An 18,452-nucleotide genomic window follows, 5' to 3' on the forward strand; every position below is an offset into this window, starting at 1 on the left:
CCTATTTTTCTTTGAAGGGAAAGAAAATAATCAAACAATAAACGAAAAGGTCATTTTCCCAATTAAAACAAAATTGTCCAAATTTCCGTTATAATGCTATTTTTCAGGAAATATTAAACCATGGAGCTAAAAAAGAAGGAGACTGGACTGGTTTTAATCCTACTTGAGTCTTTTGTTTTAAGCTGATTATTCTTTTGTGTTTACGCGCCTTTCATGTCGATGACTTCTGCCGGCTGCCGTCACACTGATTATTCAGCCGTCACCGCCTTCCTGAGGTGTGACGATCATTTTTGTTCTGCGCAGTTGACGTCAAAGGTCGGTGAACATGCGCGTAGCGGTAATTACGGAAGAGTGTCGTCAGTTCTACAGGTCTGCGTTTGAGTCATGGAAATCGGACGGGTTTTCAGCAAGTTATTACAATGTATGTGGTTCTCGTAATGTCGAAAACATTGCTCACAAGAAATTGATTTTAAAATAAAATACTTGGTCGCAGACGATAAAATTACCACCGATATATAGTGTTTTCCATGTACTTTCCAACAAGCTTGAATTGAAGTTCGAGCTCCCATAGCCAAATTCACAATCACGTTTTTCATTTCTGTTCATCTGTCCTACTTCCTGTGTGGGCCCTCATAGACAACACGTGCTTTGGATAAACGACGCGTTAAATTTGAGCTCCGGTAAATTCTATTTTTTTCGTAAAGTCTTTTCCCGCGGACGCCGAAATTTAGTTAAATAGTAAGCTGACCTCTTCTACGTCATACTAGGGTAGGTGCCAATAGCGGCATATCACGGCCAAACCGGCAATCGCCGATTGAATTTGACATGCGTTGCGTTGCTTTGATTTGTGTTGATAGCTCATATTAAGGGATATGAGATAGTTATATTGTGGCGGGTTGGAAGTTAACGATACTTTGTTCCCCACTACATTGATTCCATCACAATTACTTGTGTATTACACATCACCAATTTAGAAGTTACTGTGTAATTCTGGCCATGTTTTTTTTCCTACTTGAGTCGTTATAAATTTTGTTTCGTCCCTCACCCTGCTTTGTAATGACGACCGAACTCATCCGAGAACGTCCGATCATGACTAATTAAATATTCACGTGCAGTAATTCCCCCATAAACCCGTCAAGTGTTATCTGTTGACCAAATAGTCGGCAGAAGTCATGGTAACAATAGCATCAAAGGGAGTTCACTCTCCTTTTTTTAGCTCCATGATTAAACTTTTATTTTTACTTTTGTAGTTTTATATATTCGCATTTGTATTTTGTATGTCTGAGTTTTTGAGACCATACTGCTGTACTTTTTTCTGCTGATGAACACGTCATTTTGTGTAACGCTCTGCTATGAATTCGTGAGTCGAAAAGTCTACGTTTACGAGAAAAGGTTGCTAACATTGTTTTTGATTTTGCCGAAAAACTTTGATAAAGTTTGGGTCAATTTTTAAACATGTATAGATGTAATGGTATATTTACCGAGCTTAATTTGTAGCTGGTGAGAAAAAAATATTAATTTAGTAAATGCTTTTCTGTGTTTTGGGTTTGTCATCTAATTTATCTTTTCCGTGTTCCCCCAAACGCTCAATTTTGTAGTGTGAGGGCGCTACAATACGTACAGTGGGGTCAAAAATCAGTATGGCGGCTACATTCATGAATGCGAATTAACAGAATTGCAACGTCATCGCTTTTTTTTGTCCATTTGAAACATTTTGCACAAAACTGTCTAAAATAAACGTTTACGCGCCATGACATAATTAATAATCTCAAACAGATTTGACAAGGTGAATATAACACAACGGTCCCAACTGTCGGTCGTCAATTAGCAATGCTTTGCAAATAAATACGTTTATTCAAGAACACAACACTGACTAGAAATAGTACAGTAGTATGGTACGAAAGCCGAGAAGTACCATCATCTGTAGTGATGAAACTTCATAGTAGTTTCTATCATTTGTAATAGAAACAGAATTGCACAGAATTGTTTTGCATACAGGTTATGGGGTGAGATCAGCGCAATCAATTATTTTTATATTATCTTTGCATTGTCTTACCATATTTATATTGTATCTGCATTTGAATATATTCTACCTTGGAAAAAGTGACCTAATAATATTCTACCCATGGACAAGTCCCTTCGTTGTGATCTACCTGGGAACAAGTCGCCTGATTATATTCTACTTTGGGAAAAGTGCCCTGATTATCTTCTATGAATTTTCATCACTACAGAAGACGGTACTTTTTTGCTCCTGCAGTTTGCAACAATAATAACTTGGAAGTTAGTAGTCGGAACTCAGAAGTTGGAACTGTGAAGTAGGAAAGCTCGTAGTATTATCTACTTGTTTTATACTAAAGCTGAGAATTTTTTGAAAACTAAAAAACAAAATTTCATCTGAAACGTTAACCAAAAACATAAAATTACATCAATTTGTTTCCCTGTATTTTTTTTATTTTTTAGCAACTCATATTGAGCTTCATCACCAATTTCATTTTTATAAATACAACAGGAACGTTATTGTTGTGACCCTTTTCAAATGGTAATCTATGGTTTGACATTCTTGTATGTGTTATTGCACTTGGAAATGTGTGACCTATAATTACTGTTGCATAGATCTAAAACTGATCAATCCATTCTTTGTTATAAAAAAAGCTAAAATTTGTATTTTCTGAAGCAGTTTGTTCAAGTACTCCACTTTTAATTGAATGTTCTCGTATATTAAAACAGTTATGAATGTATTTTGCCACATTAATATTTTTCATCTTTGCTTAGAAAATTAATAGCTTTCCATTGCTTTTGTTGTCAATTGTTTTCTCAGCGTGCAACTGGTATTACAAATGTTTCTTATTTTCAATTTCATTAAGTTCACAAACTGAACATTTTAGCAGAGATTGGTTCTTTATAACATTCCAATTTCAAACTGTAAGCAAACTGTTATCCTCATTTTTGGACATTCCGGAGCAATATCATTTCTCTATCGAAAAATTCTTTGTACATTCTCAGTTTATTTTTAGAATTTGTGCCTTTGTTGTCATTGTACATAAATTCTTTACATGGTTTAGTTTTAAATTGTCTAATATTTTAATCACATCAGATACCAAATTTGGCGTACACAAGTGGTGCATTTTCAAATAAAGCTTGTGTTTTCTGGCATATTCTTCATTCTCATCCAATAATTTATCATGTGCTTAGTACTTTTCATAACAATAGGGTATCTCTAGTTCACCTAAACAATCTAGATTGGAAGCCCTGATATTTACTTTTGGTAAAAATGTGGTGTGAAGTTTATTTTATTGGTTCTGTTAAGTTGCTCAACTCCTTGAGTGTTCAATAATTTCATACAGTACAGGAAGACCAGTCAGTTACTGAATTTTGTATCACTCTTAGTCACATGACAATTCCCCCCCCCCTTCAAATTTTTGTCATATGCAAATAAGTAATCCCCATAGTTTTGTTATATGCATACACAACAACCTAGAGGTTTCTGGAACTATTCGGTGCACTGGCTTCTCCATTTCATACTTATAACAGTACTAGATTGTATTTTCTCCGTGCTTACTACAGAGTACATGTGTCCGTTTACGCGACTGGCCGAAAAAGGTAGAATTTTCAGTAGTAGTTAGTTTTCTGCAGATTATACAACAACTTGCTCTCAAATGCGCATACTGCCTAGCTCTCGTCACAAATAACCGACAAAAAACCATAGTCAACACGAGTCAGGGAATAGAGTTCTCTTGTACACCATAATCATGGTGTCAATTTATTCAAATATATCCTTAATATATATATATATATATATACACACAGTCATGGATACATCTTTTTTTAAGCCAAAGGTGGCTTTATTTTTTTACAACACTAAAACATTTACGTAACATTCAAAGCAGAAAACAAGACCAGCTATAATTCTATAAAACAGTTGAAATGCTTCGGTTTTACAAATATAATTGTCTAAAATGTCTGGGTTTAACAATGGACGACTGGCAGTCACTATACGATATATACACGTTTAATGTTGGGATTATCCAACAGTATAACACTTATGCACAGCACGGCTGTCCAAGTTTTACTAAGTGCATCAAATCGACAACCATTCGTTTAGTTTGTATCATATCAGTCCAGCTGTTACCGGCGTAGAATCAGGTAATACAATTCTCGGTTTAATACATGTACATCAGATTGTGGTTTACATGCACGTTACGTCTGTATACTATGTGGGTATGCTACGGCAGCAAAATAACCTTCACACGAACGCCATCCATTACCATCACCATTTTCGTCGCCAAAATGGATGTAAATATCATTGTCCAATTCTTTCTTCCAATCAGTACAAATCAAAAAACAGTGACGGTACCGACGATGTCGTCGCCGTAGTTTGGTTGCCACGGCGTAATGTCTAAGAGCACCTACTCGATATCCCACAATAGCAGGCAACTGTGTTTCCAGTATTTTGATAATGTTATTGGAAACGTTGTCACCGTACCATCCAAGTGACGCCTGCAAATTACCGGAGTTATATGTCGATATGAACGCAGTGCTGCCTTGTCGCCGACGATAGAACCTCTTTACGTGGTCCATTTTCCAGTGTGGTGTAATGCTTCCAAGTAGACAGAACGTTCCCAATTTACGTCGGATTGATTCTACATACAGTTGTACAGTTGCATTTTGAGTAGGTGGCGCTACGCAGTCATCACTGCCGTCGGTGGCGTCCTCCCCACATCGCCATAAAGCCTGGAAAAATCCATACGACTCGTTTAGATGCGCTAAGCGATCATAATATCCGAAAATCATGGCCCATGCTACAGAGCCGCTGCCACTTCTGCACCCATCCATGCGATGCTGCCAGTAATTCGGGAACAGTTCTTCGTGCGTTATTTGGGACATAGTTGTGTGCCAAGGAAGACGTTTGGTGAACCTTTTAACGATCCGTGTGCGATGGCTTTCGCTACCTAAGTCAATACCAAATCTTTTTAAAACAGTTTCGCCATTATTATGGTGAATTTCCACCTGGAAACCAATGTCCGTTCCTTCGAGTAGCTTCCACAAATGTTGTCCATCCTCATGCAGCTGTAGAATTAAAACCCGCCCACCATATTCGTTGAAAATTTTGAAGTTTCCTTCGTTTACATTTGTAAAATATTCACCAGTGCAAATGTCTCCAAGGGCACTACATAGTTTTCGTTGCCATGCAGATTTGTCCATGTCTGACATATTTGCATTAAACGGTAGGAACGTAACTTTGACTGTATCTGTCGCGTTGTTGAGTGGAATTTTTAATTTCTCGCCTATAATTGTATAAAAACAAAAAAATACGAGTAGTCTGTCATCATTGTAATAAAAAAAAGTTCAATTCTTATGTCGTGGGGAAGAAGCTTACAACGTTTCAAAGATGAACAACCTACCAGCCTTAAATATATCATTCAAATTTAATGAACTTTTTAGTTATTAAATACAAGATTGAGTATTTACATTTACTAACCTGGTGACACAGCTTGCTGCGAGTATCGCTCATCCCGGGATAGTGTTTGTCCTCTCCCCAGAACAGTTATAGTTGACCACACATCCGATTGTATGACTTTACCTCGACGCTGTTTCCACATCCTTCGCACCCCGGTTTGCTGCTCGCGTACAATAGTCTCCATTTTAGACATTTTCATTGATGCATCCTGGGAAATAATAGTATTGGCGCATATTATTCAGATTCTAGGGCAGTTACGCAACTTGGTACCGACAACATGGTACGAATTAATACAGAACAAGGCGTTCAAGTTTATACATTGCAATCATGTAGATGATACATACCTTCCAATCAGATTCCAGTAAACGTTCGGTTGTCATGGCAACTATTCTGTCTTCCTCATCCTGACAATACATTTGTCCATCTGGAGATAGCATATAATAACGATGACATTGACATTGAATTAATGACGCATACTTGTCCAGCAGTGTAGTAGGACTTGGTAATGGGCCTTGTTGGTTCAATCTATAGTCACCAGTCTTAGCACTTGATGATATGATTACGTAATCGGTGTCATTGACCTCGAGCTCCCAGTATGCTATGTAGTCTGCAGGTAGATCTTGGCGGTAAATTGGTCGAGGATTCCCTGAAATGAACATTACATCGTAATATGCAGGGACGTTCTCTCAAATGAATGTATAATTTGGTACATTCAAGTCCGCTATTATTTTCAAATAATCGTCAAGTTCACGAACACGAGTCATCAAAAGTTCTCAGTGCCGTGGGTCTGACTCCCGATCGAGACACTAATTTATTACGGTTTTGGGGCATTCCTTGTATGTTCCCTAGTTCGTTACAACACTGTGGATATCAGACAGGGCTCTGACTAATACTATTACTAGTAGCGAGATTCGTTTACCTGTTATTTTGTATGCAGAGTGTTCTTGTAGTTCCGTCCACGTATCCAATGCTCCCCAAGTTAATGGGGTCGTCTCAAACTGGATATTCACAAGAAATACTTCTTGAAGAAAAGCCAGGCTGTGAAGCACGACGAAAACCCATCCATACTCCATGGCGACCGAAGCTACAATGTCAATTCCAAAGTTAAGTCCGCCGTTCCATTGGGCTTGTTTTAAAAGCAAATGCACCTGTCGTCAATAACTACTGTGTCCTCATTGGATAAAATATTTCTGTACTGGGTTGTAGTTTGTTATATAACCGTTTGGTTATGTTAATTTTAAAACAACAGATTTTCTTTAGAATCCAAAATTACTGCAGTCAACATGTTATGAATTTTCCGTTTGACAATTTAGGGATAAGCTGCAGGATTTTTGGAAAACAAATTTACGTGGGTGAAGATAGTACAATTACAAATGTCCAACACGACTGCATATTATAAATTAAATTGGGGGAAATGTGAATACAACAATATTGGTCAGGCATGTTTGAATACAATATATGCAAATAAGTTATTTATTTAACTTATATGCAAATAAGTTATTTATTTAACTTATATGCAAATAAGTTATTTAGCCCCCCCCCCCTCCCCAACAGATTTGAAATGTGTAAACCCTTCACCAAATTGAATCAGGATTCAGTTGAAAGATGTTATCTACCGTCACTTTAGATACATTATTGATATTTTCTATATGAATCGTGTTTGTTTCATTTATCTATGAATTGTTCAGCCTCGACAATATATTCTGAAAATTGTGAACAAAATGTCCGCCAAGGCACGATGTGCATTTCGTACACGAACTCATTGAGAAAATAAATTTAGTTTAGTCATACAATATAAGCGACCATTTTAGTGAAAAGCATTCTTCGACTTTATATTTGTATGCTATCAAGCAAATGGTTTTTTTCTGAAGTCTCCTGTAACTATGTATTGCCACAAAAACATTGAACATTTCTGATTAAATTGAACGATAGTCCCGTATAGTTGCTCTACGTTTTAAATTTACTTGTTCCCGGTAGACAGACAAAAACACTATGCTATGTCCAACGTCAGTAACGTAACCAGAATTCTAGAGGAAATACATGATTCACATTTATGTGCATTGAGTATTCGGGCATGTACATTTATATATTAGGTTATCCCCAGTTGTAATACTGTATAAATAACCGGCATTATTTCTATTCTTTTCCTGGTGTATTTGTACGATATGTATTTTTTCTCAAAGCTTATTCTGAACTGTCTATGTTAAAAATACCGTTAAAGTATGGTATGTCACATGTGGGGGTGGAGATTCAATAAATAAACTCATATGGTTTCCCATTTCAGTCAAAATATGTCTAGTGTCACAATACCACGTGACTATATCGCTTACACAACAGAAACTCGACTAAAAAGAATAATAAATAAATGTTCAAGTTCTCAGGATTTTTTTAGAACAGGCTGCCCTTGACCAAAGAACGAATTCAATAAATTGTGGCAGAAATGTGAATCCATAAACAAACATTTCCGGAATGATTTATTTTTGATAACTCAAATATCATTTGGCAACTTGGCTACTCAAAATTAGAATTGACTGTTACTTATTTGCAACAACGTTACAAGGTGTAAATGGGTAATATAATTAAATCAACCATTTGTCATTAGGTATATTATAAAATAAATCGAAACTTAATTTATGGCGTGGCATGATGTTTAACAAAACTTAAACAAGTCAGCCATTTTAAATCAGTAATTAGAACTAACGCGACATGATGTAGTTGATTGCAATAAGTCAAAAGTGAAATATGTGGTTTTGAATCAGCATTCATTGAAACCAAAATAGTTGACGGCTATTTTGGTTTCAATGAATGCTGATTCAAAACCACATATTTCACTCTTGACTTATTGCAATCAACTACATCATAATATCCCATAATGTCCAATGTATATACCAAGTTTGGACAAAATCTATCTGTCATTTGTCCATCCCGAATCGGATCGTGAAATGCATAGACGTACATATCTATCCTATGGTGTATGTGTGAAATTTGAACGTGATCGGTTCTAGAATGTCCAGGATACAAGCTGGAACGCACGGACGATCGATACGCAACTATGTTGTAGTATGCTTTCAATGTGACACCGCGAAAACTGTAAAAGGGCAAAACAAATGCGGAAATTTTAGCAAAATAACATATTTGATCAAACAAGGCCAAATATAAGCGGCCATCAATATCAGATCAAACTGCTGTATGACGCAACAGCTCAGAAACTCAAATATCCAATGATTACACACGGCGCCATCATAAATCCGCAAAGTTCGCTAATGACATCATCATCTAATTGTCAACTGACCCCAAAGAGGCAGCCGTGTGAGATGAACAGCTAGACAATACAAACGCACAAGGAAACGACTTTCTCATCTATGTATGCATGGAAGTATACATTGTTGTAAGTTATTAAAAAATGACAAATAAAACGAGGTCTAATGAGTATACTAGTATAGACTTTAATCTAAATAAGAGTAGTGTGATGCATGCAATATTCTTGAATATTGGGAACAATGTCATTTTCATAAACGAGATATACACACGCAGTTAAGATACAGTGATATCTTCAAAGGATAAATTTGAATTAATGTATCTAAGAAGGGTATGCTACACCGCCAAAGAATCCTTCGCAAGAACGCCAACCATTACCAGAACCATTCTGACCCCCAAAATGGATGTACATATCATTGTCCCATTCAGTTTTCCAGTCATTGCAGAAAAACAAATAACAGTGACGGAAACGTCTTGAGCGACGTCGTAGTTTGGTTGCTACGGCATAATGTTGGCGATCTAATTTCCCGCCGACACGATATCCAACAACTACAGGCAGTTGGGCATCTTTTATTGCATTAACGATTCCATTTGCCACTTGATCACTGTACCAACCCAGAAAACCATGTGGTCCACCAGTGTTCCAAGTCGTTATATGCGAAGAGCCGCCTTGCCTACTTTGGTGAAATTTGGCTATTCCATCCATATCCCACTGCGGAGTAGCACCTTGGCCTAAGAGACAGAATGTGTCCACTTGCTCCCTCACTACTTCTACGTACTCTTTAGTGGTATCGTTCAACGTAGCGGGCGCCACGCAGTCATCATTTCCTGTGGTACCGTCCTCCCCACATCGCCAAAGTGCTGTAGAGTGTCCGTGAGGAGTACTTGAATGGGCCAGACGATCATAATATCCAAACACCATTGTCCATGATACAGGGCCGCATCCACTCATACACCCATCTACGCTATGTTGCCAGTAGTCAGGAAACAATTCCTCATTTTTAATTTCAGAATACGACCAACTATTCCATGGACGGGTGCTGGTGTGCCGCCTATATCGGTTCATGTGGGAACTCAAATCTATTCCGAATCGCTTCAAAATGACTTCTCCATTATTAAGATGGATTTCAATATGAAAACCGATTTCTCTTCCATCCAGTATTTCCTTTACGAATTCCTCATCATCGTGCAATTTCAATTCCAGTGAACGCCTGCCTAGTTTGTGGTTGACAGACACCTTGGTCTCATCGATACTTGTATAACTGTTCACCTTACATATGTCAAGAAGCACTCGACACAACCTTTGTTGCCACTCAGACCTATCCTCTTCAGTCATGTTCATTTCAAATGGTAGAAACCTGACTTTTGGTGTATGTGTTACATCTCCAAGGGGAATTTGTATCATCTCACCTGTAATCAGGCAATAAAAAAAGAAACAGTTACATCTACTGTCGACACAACAACCCCATTCCAATATTTATAAAGTTTGCAATTTAAACTTAGAGCTTCTTAGCCGATGAAATAACTTGGAAACATTTTCAAATGACGTCCCTGTGGACTTCGCTCGCTGGTTGGATCCAGCTGCCATTGAAATTTATAAATATTTTCAAGAAAATGAATAGGTTTGCTGTGCCCGTAGCACATCGGGTAAGCTACGTCGAGGAAGGCATGTTAATACTTAAAAAAACATATTTCTACAAGTCCAATTTAATATTAATGTTTAAAAATAATTTATAACGTGATTATATACGATGATTATATAATTAAACATAGTTGAACTCTGGTGACCTTGCCCTTTGTTATATAATATTATTCCCTTTATCACAGTTTGTTTCAATATAAATATGCATTGTCAAAATTAATTTTGAATACAAAATGTTGGGGTTGGACCAACAGTGGGGAATCTACCGATTGTCCTTGGTAGATGTAAATATCTTACAAAAACATTGGTACCTAATTTGTTTAATTATTTTAAGGGATGTAATTTACAGCTTTATTCAAGTTTATTCAGATACTTTAGTATAAAATTAAATGCCTCATCGTAGAAAAAAAGTGCTGCATTTAGACGTGAATAGATTCATAAAACATGCAAGATAACAGAAAATCTTAGCTGGCTTTTGTCTAAGTATTTTGTACAGGTGTCTGTCAAAAATTAATGATTCACTGAGACAAATATGAACTGCCTTATTATATCCATTGTGTGACTACTGTATTATATGAAAAGTAAAAAAACACTCTCTATGAATAGCTATCATGTTGCAAAATTTGCTTTGTATGCAAATCAACCTAAATAGTTAGTTCAGTGTCCAGTGGAGAGAGAAGTCAACGGTACTGTTGCCTCCTGAAAATCTACATCTTCAAACACTGCAATCTTTGTTTTTAAAGTGCGTTTTAAAATTAGTATTATAAAAGCTATATCATTCTGTTCTAAAAGCTGAAACAAATTCCTGTGAATTTTCATTTGTCGAATAAACTGTTTGTCAAATACAGAATACACATATTTTAGTAAAATTTTTTTTTTCAAAATGTGGATGCAACGTTTTGCTTTTTATGTATTGTTTTTGATTTGATAACTTTGAACTAAACAGATTTTTTATTAGCTTCAGATCTTGATCAAAGTTTGGCACCCAGTTCATAGGAGTGCTTCTATTGATTTTCTGACAGCTTGTTTTCTGTAAAGATTTTATTGGCAGGTTTGCAAATGTGTATCAGACTGTGCAAAAAAAATCTCTCCATGGATTAATTGGTTTTGAAACCCAGTATAGTATTCCCATGGGATTTGGGAGATACATTACCAAGGATATTATTACAAGATAAATTATTTGCTTCATTGAACACAGACGACAATGCATATTTCTACTGAGATCAATGATCTTTGATGCGTATCACTAGTGATCAGTCAAGTAGAAACAGTCAAAATATTTTATCAGATTTTCTCAATTTTTGCATGATATTTTCATACATGACATTTGTTGTTCAAACTCAGGAAAGACTTTATACTGATGAATAAGGTGACCAGGTTTGATAAAGTTCGGAATAGAATTAGTAAAGTTATTGTGCACACGATATCAATTATTAACGACGACAACAACGACGACGACCACGACAACGCCGGACAAAAATTGTTTCCCTTAATATACCTTTCCCTTCCATCTTTGATGGTACAGGCAAGGTAAAAAGCGATCTTTGAATAGTATCCGACAGTGTTTTCACGTACCTGGTGATATGGCTTGCTCTGAGTAACTGTCACTATGGAATAAATCGATGACGTCATTATCATCATCATAACTATCCCACAATGCTTCATTGAACTTGGTCACAGTAGACCACACAGCTGATTGCTCAACTTTAATTCGGCGCTGGTCCCATTCCGCTCGTATTTCGTCTTGTTGTACGAACAAGATTTTTGCTAGAGTGTCCATCTTTGTATACTGCAATGCAAAAATATGCCACAAAATGGATAATAAAAGATATTCGAACAATCTATACAACTTTTAGTATTATAATACACGCCAAAATCTTGAAATTACGAGAACGTAATTATGAATATCAGATGGATGAATGTAAAGATATACAGGAACGCATCCAAAATCCAAGATTGTGAAATTGGACACATCATATATTATTCAAGTCTCAGACCACATAATAATTACCCATATATGTCCATTTGTCAATTAAATAAGGTTTACGTCATACATTATTTATCACTATAGTCACTTGTAGTTAATCAAATGTATGTAGTCCAGCGGGAATAGCAAGAGTCGAAATGTCGCTTGCACGAACCACGTCTACAGTCCACATTAAACAAACAGACACACGCAATGATTCCACATCACACATTACCAAGAACTCAAGAACTCCTCAACTTGTGGAGCATTGAAAACAAACTGGAAACTGCACGTCAAAAATACACTTGCACCGTCGCATAGTTCATTTCACAAATGAGTGTAAACTTCAGAGCTAAAGTCTTATAGTCATATTACAAAACAATATGGAACATACTTCATCGTTTTTTCCAATGTCAATCAAGTTTTCAGTTGTCATGGCAACTATTCTGTCTTCCTCATCCTGACAATACATCTGTCCATCTGGAGATAGCATATAATAACGATGACATTGACATTGAATTGATGACGCATACTTGTCCAGTAGTGTAGTAGGACTTGGTAATGGGCCTTGTTGGTTCAATCGATAGTCACCGGTTTTTGCACTTGACGATATGATGACGTAATCGGTGTCATTGACCTCGAGCTCCCAGTATGCTATGTAGTCTGCAGGTAGATCTTGTCGGTAAATTGGTCGAGGATGCCCTGTGTAAATGAAAACGTGTCTCATAGGTAATGACTTTTGAACCCAAAGTAGACACATGAGTTGGATTTCCAAAAAATATGTTTTCGAGAGTAATTAATATTGTAACAATTTACTGTTAAACGTGAAACCCCTTTTGGAGTGTTTTTGGCATAGTACATGACAGTTTTCATAAGAAGGTGAAGTCATTGAATAAACATTGTCCAACATCTGTTCCAATCACATTACACACTGCTGTGTCGGATATTGAAGCACATCTTGATTTATTTTTCTATGGAATCAAGATTTAGGCGTGAGTTATAAAAACACCATCTACTAAATACTGGCAACTACTGCTTGACATGCCTCAGAGAACGTTGAATCATTGGGGGGGGGGTCATTGCACATTCTGCCAGGGAGCGATGCGGGATCTGTTCAAAATATTGTTTTCCTTCAATTGACGTTTTTTTTCCCATGATGAATTTGCTGTTATTTTTTCCACGGTGTGAAATATTTGTCAATGTACAAGACTTGACAAGGATGCGTGGGAGACATAGCAGGATGCGAACAGCTTTGTGGCTACCAGTAAGAGTTTTTGTTGGTCTACTCCTAAGAAGAAAACTGCTGCCGGATTGGAAAGTTTTTAATAGGAAAGGTTGGGTAATAAACATGGAAGAATGGATGATGATTGTTCTGTCATGAATTTGTTTTTGCGTATCTGTTAACCGACTTAATTAACTGATTATTAGCGAATTGCTGTGTTATGTCTGTCATCGTGTAGGCCTATTTGAAGTTTTGGACGGAACTTGGCTAAGTGATTTGGAACTAATTACCAGATAACCGCCGCTTTTTAGATTACTCATTCTGACAGTTTATAATCATAGTTATTAATGTAGTGAACGATTAATCAAAAGATATGACGTATTCAGTACTTAGTGTGATTGGCTTTATGATTGAAGGTTACGCCCTAGAGTCTTTTACTGTTTTGTAATTGGTTAGAGTTTTGAAAATGAATAAAGAGAGTTTGAGTTGGTCTTGGCGAATACTCCACGACAGACGCAGTCCGAGAGAGTCCAGGAGCGAGGCTTGAGGCAGTCCAGTCTTGGGCTAGTCTTGGTTCAGCCTTGTGAGAGTCTTGGGGACTTTTCCCCAGGGCGCTGTGTCTTATAGAGTGCTCCAAAAGATCGACTAAGACGAGAGTTGAAACGTATTTCGTTGTGTGTGTCTTATTTGACTGTAAAGTTAAAGTGATTTTCCCGATCCCGTACCTCAAGGGGACGAGATAGAGAGACGAGACGAGTTTTCCCCTGACAGTGTAGAGACCCCGAGAGAAGAAGATTTTCCCCCTGATAGTTCAATTGATGATAATTGTTTGGAATATAATAATAATCTAAATTTTCTGAATTTAAGTGTTAAAAATTTATCAATTCAATCAATCGATGACAGTTTGCTTGTACATACTTCGTAATTTTCAATAACCTACCCTCAAGCTGAGAAAAAAAATCGTCAGACTAAAACTATTCGAGATATGTAATGTGAGCTCATCTAGTCTGGAAATGTATACAGAGTAATAACAACAAGGAAAATCCATTAGTAGGCAGGCACGGGGCACGGCTCATACTAATGGCGTCTACTAATGTCGATGACTGTTGTCAGCGGACAAACACCAATAATCACTTGTATGTATTCTACTGAAAACGAATCCATATAATAAATGTCAATGACGCATCGGGTTCTGGGTCAGTGTGGTCAAGCAATGAAGTGCAGTTCATGATCGTTGCACAGTGTTTTATTAGAAATAAGTTCCAATCCACGACGCGTATAAAATACATTGTTTGTTTGTTTTCACGAAATTTGAACGCTAAACAGTGGGTATGTGAGATAGTAATTTATAAAACACGTAAGGGGTTGCATGAACTAAAAAGCAAACACAGATTGTTAGCGACATTATATACCTGTACTGAATAACACGTAACAGCCAAGTACATTCAGAGTGGACGTCATAACACATAGGTATAGATACATATAATGATTTACCTTGGGGTACCCATCCAAGAAGATCGCAAAGCTCAAATAGTTCATCTAATGTTTCCCAGGATGTCAGTGACGTATCGAGTCCGGCACTTCCCTTGCCATTCCCTGAAAAACATACCAACACGAGTACAAGAACGGAGAAACACTGTTCGCTCTTCATGATTGCTACCATAGAAGTTTCACATTCACTGTATAGTTCGCCACAGTCGATCAAGATTGGTTGTTTTTATTCTCGGAACAACGGGTAATGCAATAGGTCGGAGGTCTTTCACGTCTGAGTGGACGCTGCTTACATATTTATAAATCGTTTACACCAAAGCCCCAGGAAATCATAAATACTGAGACTTGTGTTTACTTTAGTAAAAACATTCAATGTTTGCAGAGACACCGTGGACTGTAATGTGAATAGTGTAGGGAGGGGAGGGTCTGGCTGACTTCATGTGATATTGAATGGAAATTTATCAAAAGTTTCTAATTGTTTTGGGTTTTTTTCAATTATATGGTTTCTGAAAATACGTCTACGGGCGATTTGTTTCAAAAGAATATGGAATATGGTAAACACTTGTGCATGGAATTACAAACCACAGGAAGAACAACGACTTCGTTTCCCTTGAATGTTTATTTTGACTGCTCATATTATCGCATTAAAGCGGAAGGGTCGTCGCCTGCGCACGCGTGGGAATTGAGTCCCAGCCGACGATAACAACGCATGCCAAAAACGCAAAGGCTCACGGGTGGACGCTTGTATGTAAACAACGATACGCCATGGCCATCTGACGCATGCGCAGGTGACGACTCCCCCGCTTTAAAATAAAATAATTAATGCAAGTTAATGCTTATCCTCAATTTTTGGTGTCGATCGGGTGACATCGGTCACATTTGTCATGAAATGAAGTGCTCACTGCGAATACTGCAGATACAATTGTGACCGGTAAAGCGAATATGACGCAAATAAATAACAAGCATTTGAACTAGCCTGACATGTAGGCGTGAGTGGCGCCCTCGCCGGCCGAACGGCATCAGATATCACTTTGTTGGGTTTTGAGCAACGCGGAAGGCGCAACTCACGCGACCTTGTTTTTATTTTAACGTGATTAAAATTACAGTTGAAACCAAAAGTTGTGTAAACAATAGCGTTCCAAGGTTCCCTGGTGCAATTGACAGATTAAGGGATGAGGCCTTGTTTTGTAATCCGCCATCTTTCTTAAGGTAGAAGTCCACTCATAAATTAAAAAACCCAGAATGTATTCATTTTGCAATAAATTATACTCCAAGGCAATATAAGGATATTCACCAGCCCTTTTTTCGAGAAATTGATGGTTGTATTTTAGTGGAAAGTCGCCATTTTTACACTATTATAACACTTTTACCACAGGTTCCTATGGCAGAGATATTATGCAATATCTCAAAATATAGCCTGGTGACATAGGCTGAAAAAAATCTTATATCGTTAATGATAAGGTTTATTTTTTTGTTCTGAATTATTTAACAAATCTGGGTTTTAAAAAGTGTCAAAAAATGTAATTTTTCTTTATCATTGTGTTCTATGGAATTGTTCTAAAAATAGCAATTTTCAAGAAATATTAGGACACGTTTCTCAAAAAGCTTAACTGTAACACACAAAATAATGCTATTTCATTGTACTATGGGACATTAACTTCATGATTGTACATAATAAACTAATTAACATTGTCATGCGATTTATGACCAATTTTCTCAGAAATTATGACTAGGCTTCTACCTTAATAAAAATGATTTCTTATCATCCACATATTGTACATTTTCTGATGGTACATTCATAACCTCTGTTAAAAAAAATTGTAACTGAATAGACACCAGAGAACTTACATAAACCCTTCTCGGGAGTCTATTGTCGGTTTCACTTCAAAAAGTGCACTTTTGGATTTTCACCAAAAAGCTAACGCGAGCAGAAAATTTATGATACATGTGCTATGTACTCTTGGATGGAATGTGAATGTGGATGTATTTGGGCACAATACTAAATCATATATTTTGAAAAATTAGAACAAATCTGATAAAAAAAAACACGAGAAAATGAGGAAACATAGCGAAATTGAAATTGTGTTGTAGTTTGATTTGGAGTTTATCAAACTAAAATAAAAACAATGCGTGAATTTGTTTTATATATAATATCTATAAATGTTTCAGAAAATCGGTCAACGAATGGTTTATGGGTACATCTGTTTACTATGAAGAAAGTGCCGTCTTGAAAACTGTCTACCAGTTGTCAATTTTGCAGGGCAGCAGCTCAAATTTCACTACTTCAAGTTTATGCATAAATTAACACCCAGGATAGTTGTCTGTACGATTGTTGTAACACCGTTCAACCAAAAACAATGCCCGACGGCGTTTTGAAGATTGTCTATCATTTGTGAAAATTTCAAAACAAAAGGTCAAAGCGTCTAGGAGCTATTTTTTTTAAAGTTCTGGGATGTGCACTAAAAAGAAGCTGAGATAAAAATTCACTTCGTAAGAAGTTTGCTAATGTTCATAATTAAAATGGCTGTAACAGTTCCAAATTTAAATGTATTATCGTTTTGTTAAAAGTTAAATATAGTGCATAATATGGAGATCCCGTCATTTCTTTTTTCACCATGTTTCTTTTTTATTATGTATGTACAGCCTTGCTAAATCTTGCTAAGCATTCAAAAGAGATAATGTTTACACCTGTTATTTATATTTTAAAATCGTTTTTTGAGTATGTTCCACTATTCACAATTCTACAAAATTTTAACAGTCTATAGCCAAGACTGTTTGGATAATGATAAGCAAAAAAAATAAATTTCACTCCCAAGTGCCCATGAACATGCATCTCTACCTTAAGATAGAAGCTTAATCATAATGTTTGACAAAATTGGTCATAAATCACGTGACAATGTTCATTAGTTTATTTTGTACAATCATGAAGTTAATGTCCATGGTACAATGACATAGCATTATTTTGTGTATTACAGTTAAGCTTTTTGAGAAACATGTCCTAATATTTCTTGAAAATTGCTACTTTTAGAACAATTCCATAGAACACAATGTTAAAGAAAAATTGCATTTTTTGACGGACACTTTTTAAAACTCAGATTTTTAAAATAATTTAGAACAACAAAAAGTACTTCATCCTTAACAACATATAATGTTTTCAGCCTATGTCACCAGGCTAGATTTTTTTAGGTCAATATCCTTATATTGCCTTGGAGTACAATTTATTGCAAAATGAATAAATTCTAGCTTTTTTACTTTATGAGTGGGCTTCTACCTTAACCCAAACGATGAGATGTTAGACAAGTAAATACTGATGAATCAATATATTGAATACTGTTAGGTTGTTTAGTATTGTGTTTTCAAGTTGAAATACCCTTTTCCGACAAGATATTCGCTATTTGACCAAATTATGTTATCT

At 36.5% G+C, this 18,452-nt stretch overlaps 2 protein-coding genes across 2 annotated transcripts; both read right to left on the minus strand.

The window, feature by feature from the left end:
* Positions 1–3,724: 3,724 nt before the first annotated feature.
* Positions 3,725–6,595, minus strand: LOC102807618 (uncharacterized). Its single transcript, XM_006817359.3, has 4 exons — positions 6,378–6,595; positions 5,803–6,104; positions 5,480–5,666; positions 3,725–5,285 (listed from the first exon to the last, which is right to left on the minus strand). Exons 1-4 carry the CDS (start codon positions 6,529–6,531, stop codon positions 4,198–4,200), a joined length of 1,731 nt encoding a protein of 576 aa, XP_006817422.2. The 5' UTR covers positions 6,532–6,595; the 3' UTR covers positions 3,725–4,197.
* A 2,288-nt stretch (positions 6,596–8,883) lies between these two features.
* LOC102809088 (uncharacterized) lies at positions 8,884–15,300 on the minus strand. The gene is made up of 4 exons (XM_085490645.1): positions 15,041–15,300; positions 12,719–13,026; positions 11,934–12,147; positions 8,884–10,126 (listed from the first exon to the last, which is right to left on the minus strand). Exons 1-4 carry the CDS (start codon positions 15,207–15,209, stop codon positions 9,039–9,041), a joined length of 1,779 nt encoding a protein of 592 aa, XP_085346771.1. The 5' UTR covers positions 15,210–15,300; the 3' UTR covers positions 8,884–9,038.
* Positions 15,301–18,452: the final 3,152 nt, after the last annotated feature.

Source organism: Saccoglossus kowalevskii, chromosome 2, assembly GCF_978046115.1.
Source record: "Saccoglossus kowalevskii chromosome 2, keSacKowa6.1, whole genome shotgun sequence".
NCBI classification, from domain to species: Eukaryota; Metazoa; Hemichordata; class Enteropneusta; family Harrimaniidae; genus Saccoglossus; species Saccoglossus kowalevskii.

What these genes read in the sequence shown, in the direction of transcription:
- LOC102807618 (XM_006817359.3), bottom strand. Translation starts at nt 6,531, where the DNA reads ATGGAGTATGGATGGGTTTTCGTCGTGCTTCACAGCCTGGCTTTTCTT. An exon ending in CTCTGCATACAAAATAACAG is followed by an intron (nt 6,105 to 6,377) that starts GTAAACGAATCT and finishes TGTTCATTTCAG; the next exon opens with GGAATCCTCGACCAATTTAC. An exon ending in GCAGCAAGCTGTGTCACCAG is followed by an intron (nt 5,286 to 5,479) that starts GTTAGTAAATGT and finishes ATACAATTATAG; the next exon opens with GCGAGAAATTAAAAATTCCA.
- LOC102809088 (XM_085490645.1), bottom strand. Translation starts at nt 15,209, where the DNA reads ATGGTAGCAATCATGAAGAGCGAACAGTGTTTCTCCGTTCTTGTACTC. An exon ending in ACATTGGAAAAAACGATGAA is followed by an intron (nt 12,148 to 12,718) that starts GTATGTTCCATA and finishes TTTGCATTGCAG; the next exon opens with TATACAAAGATGGACACTCT. An exon ending in AGAGCAAGCCATATCACCAG is followed by an intron (nt 10,127 to 11,933) that starts GTACGTGAAAAC and finishes GCCTGATTACAG; the next exon opens with GTGAGATGATACAAATTCCC.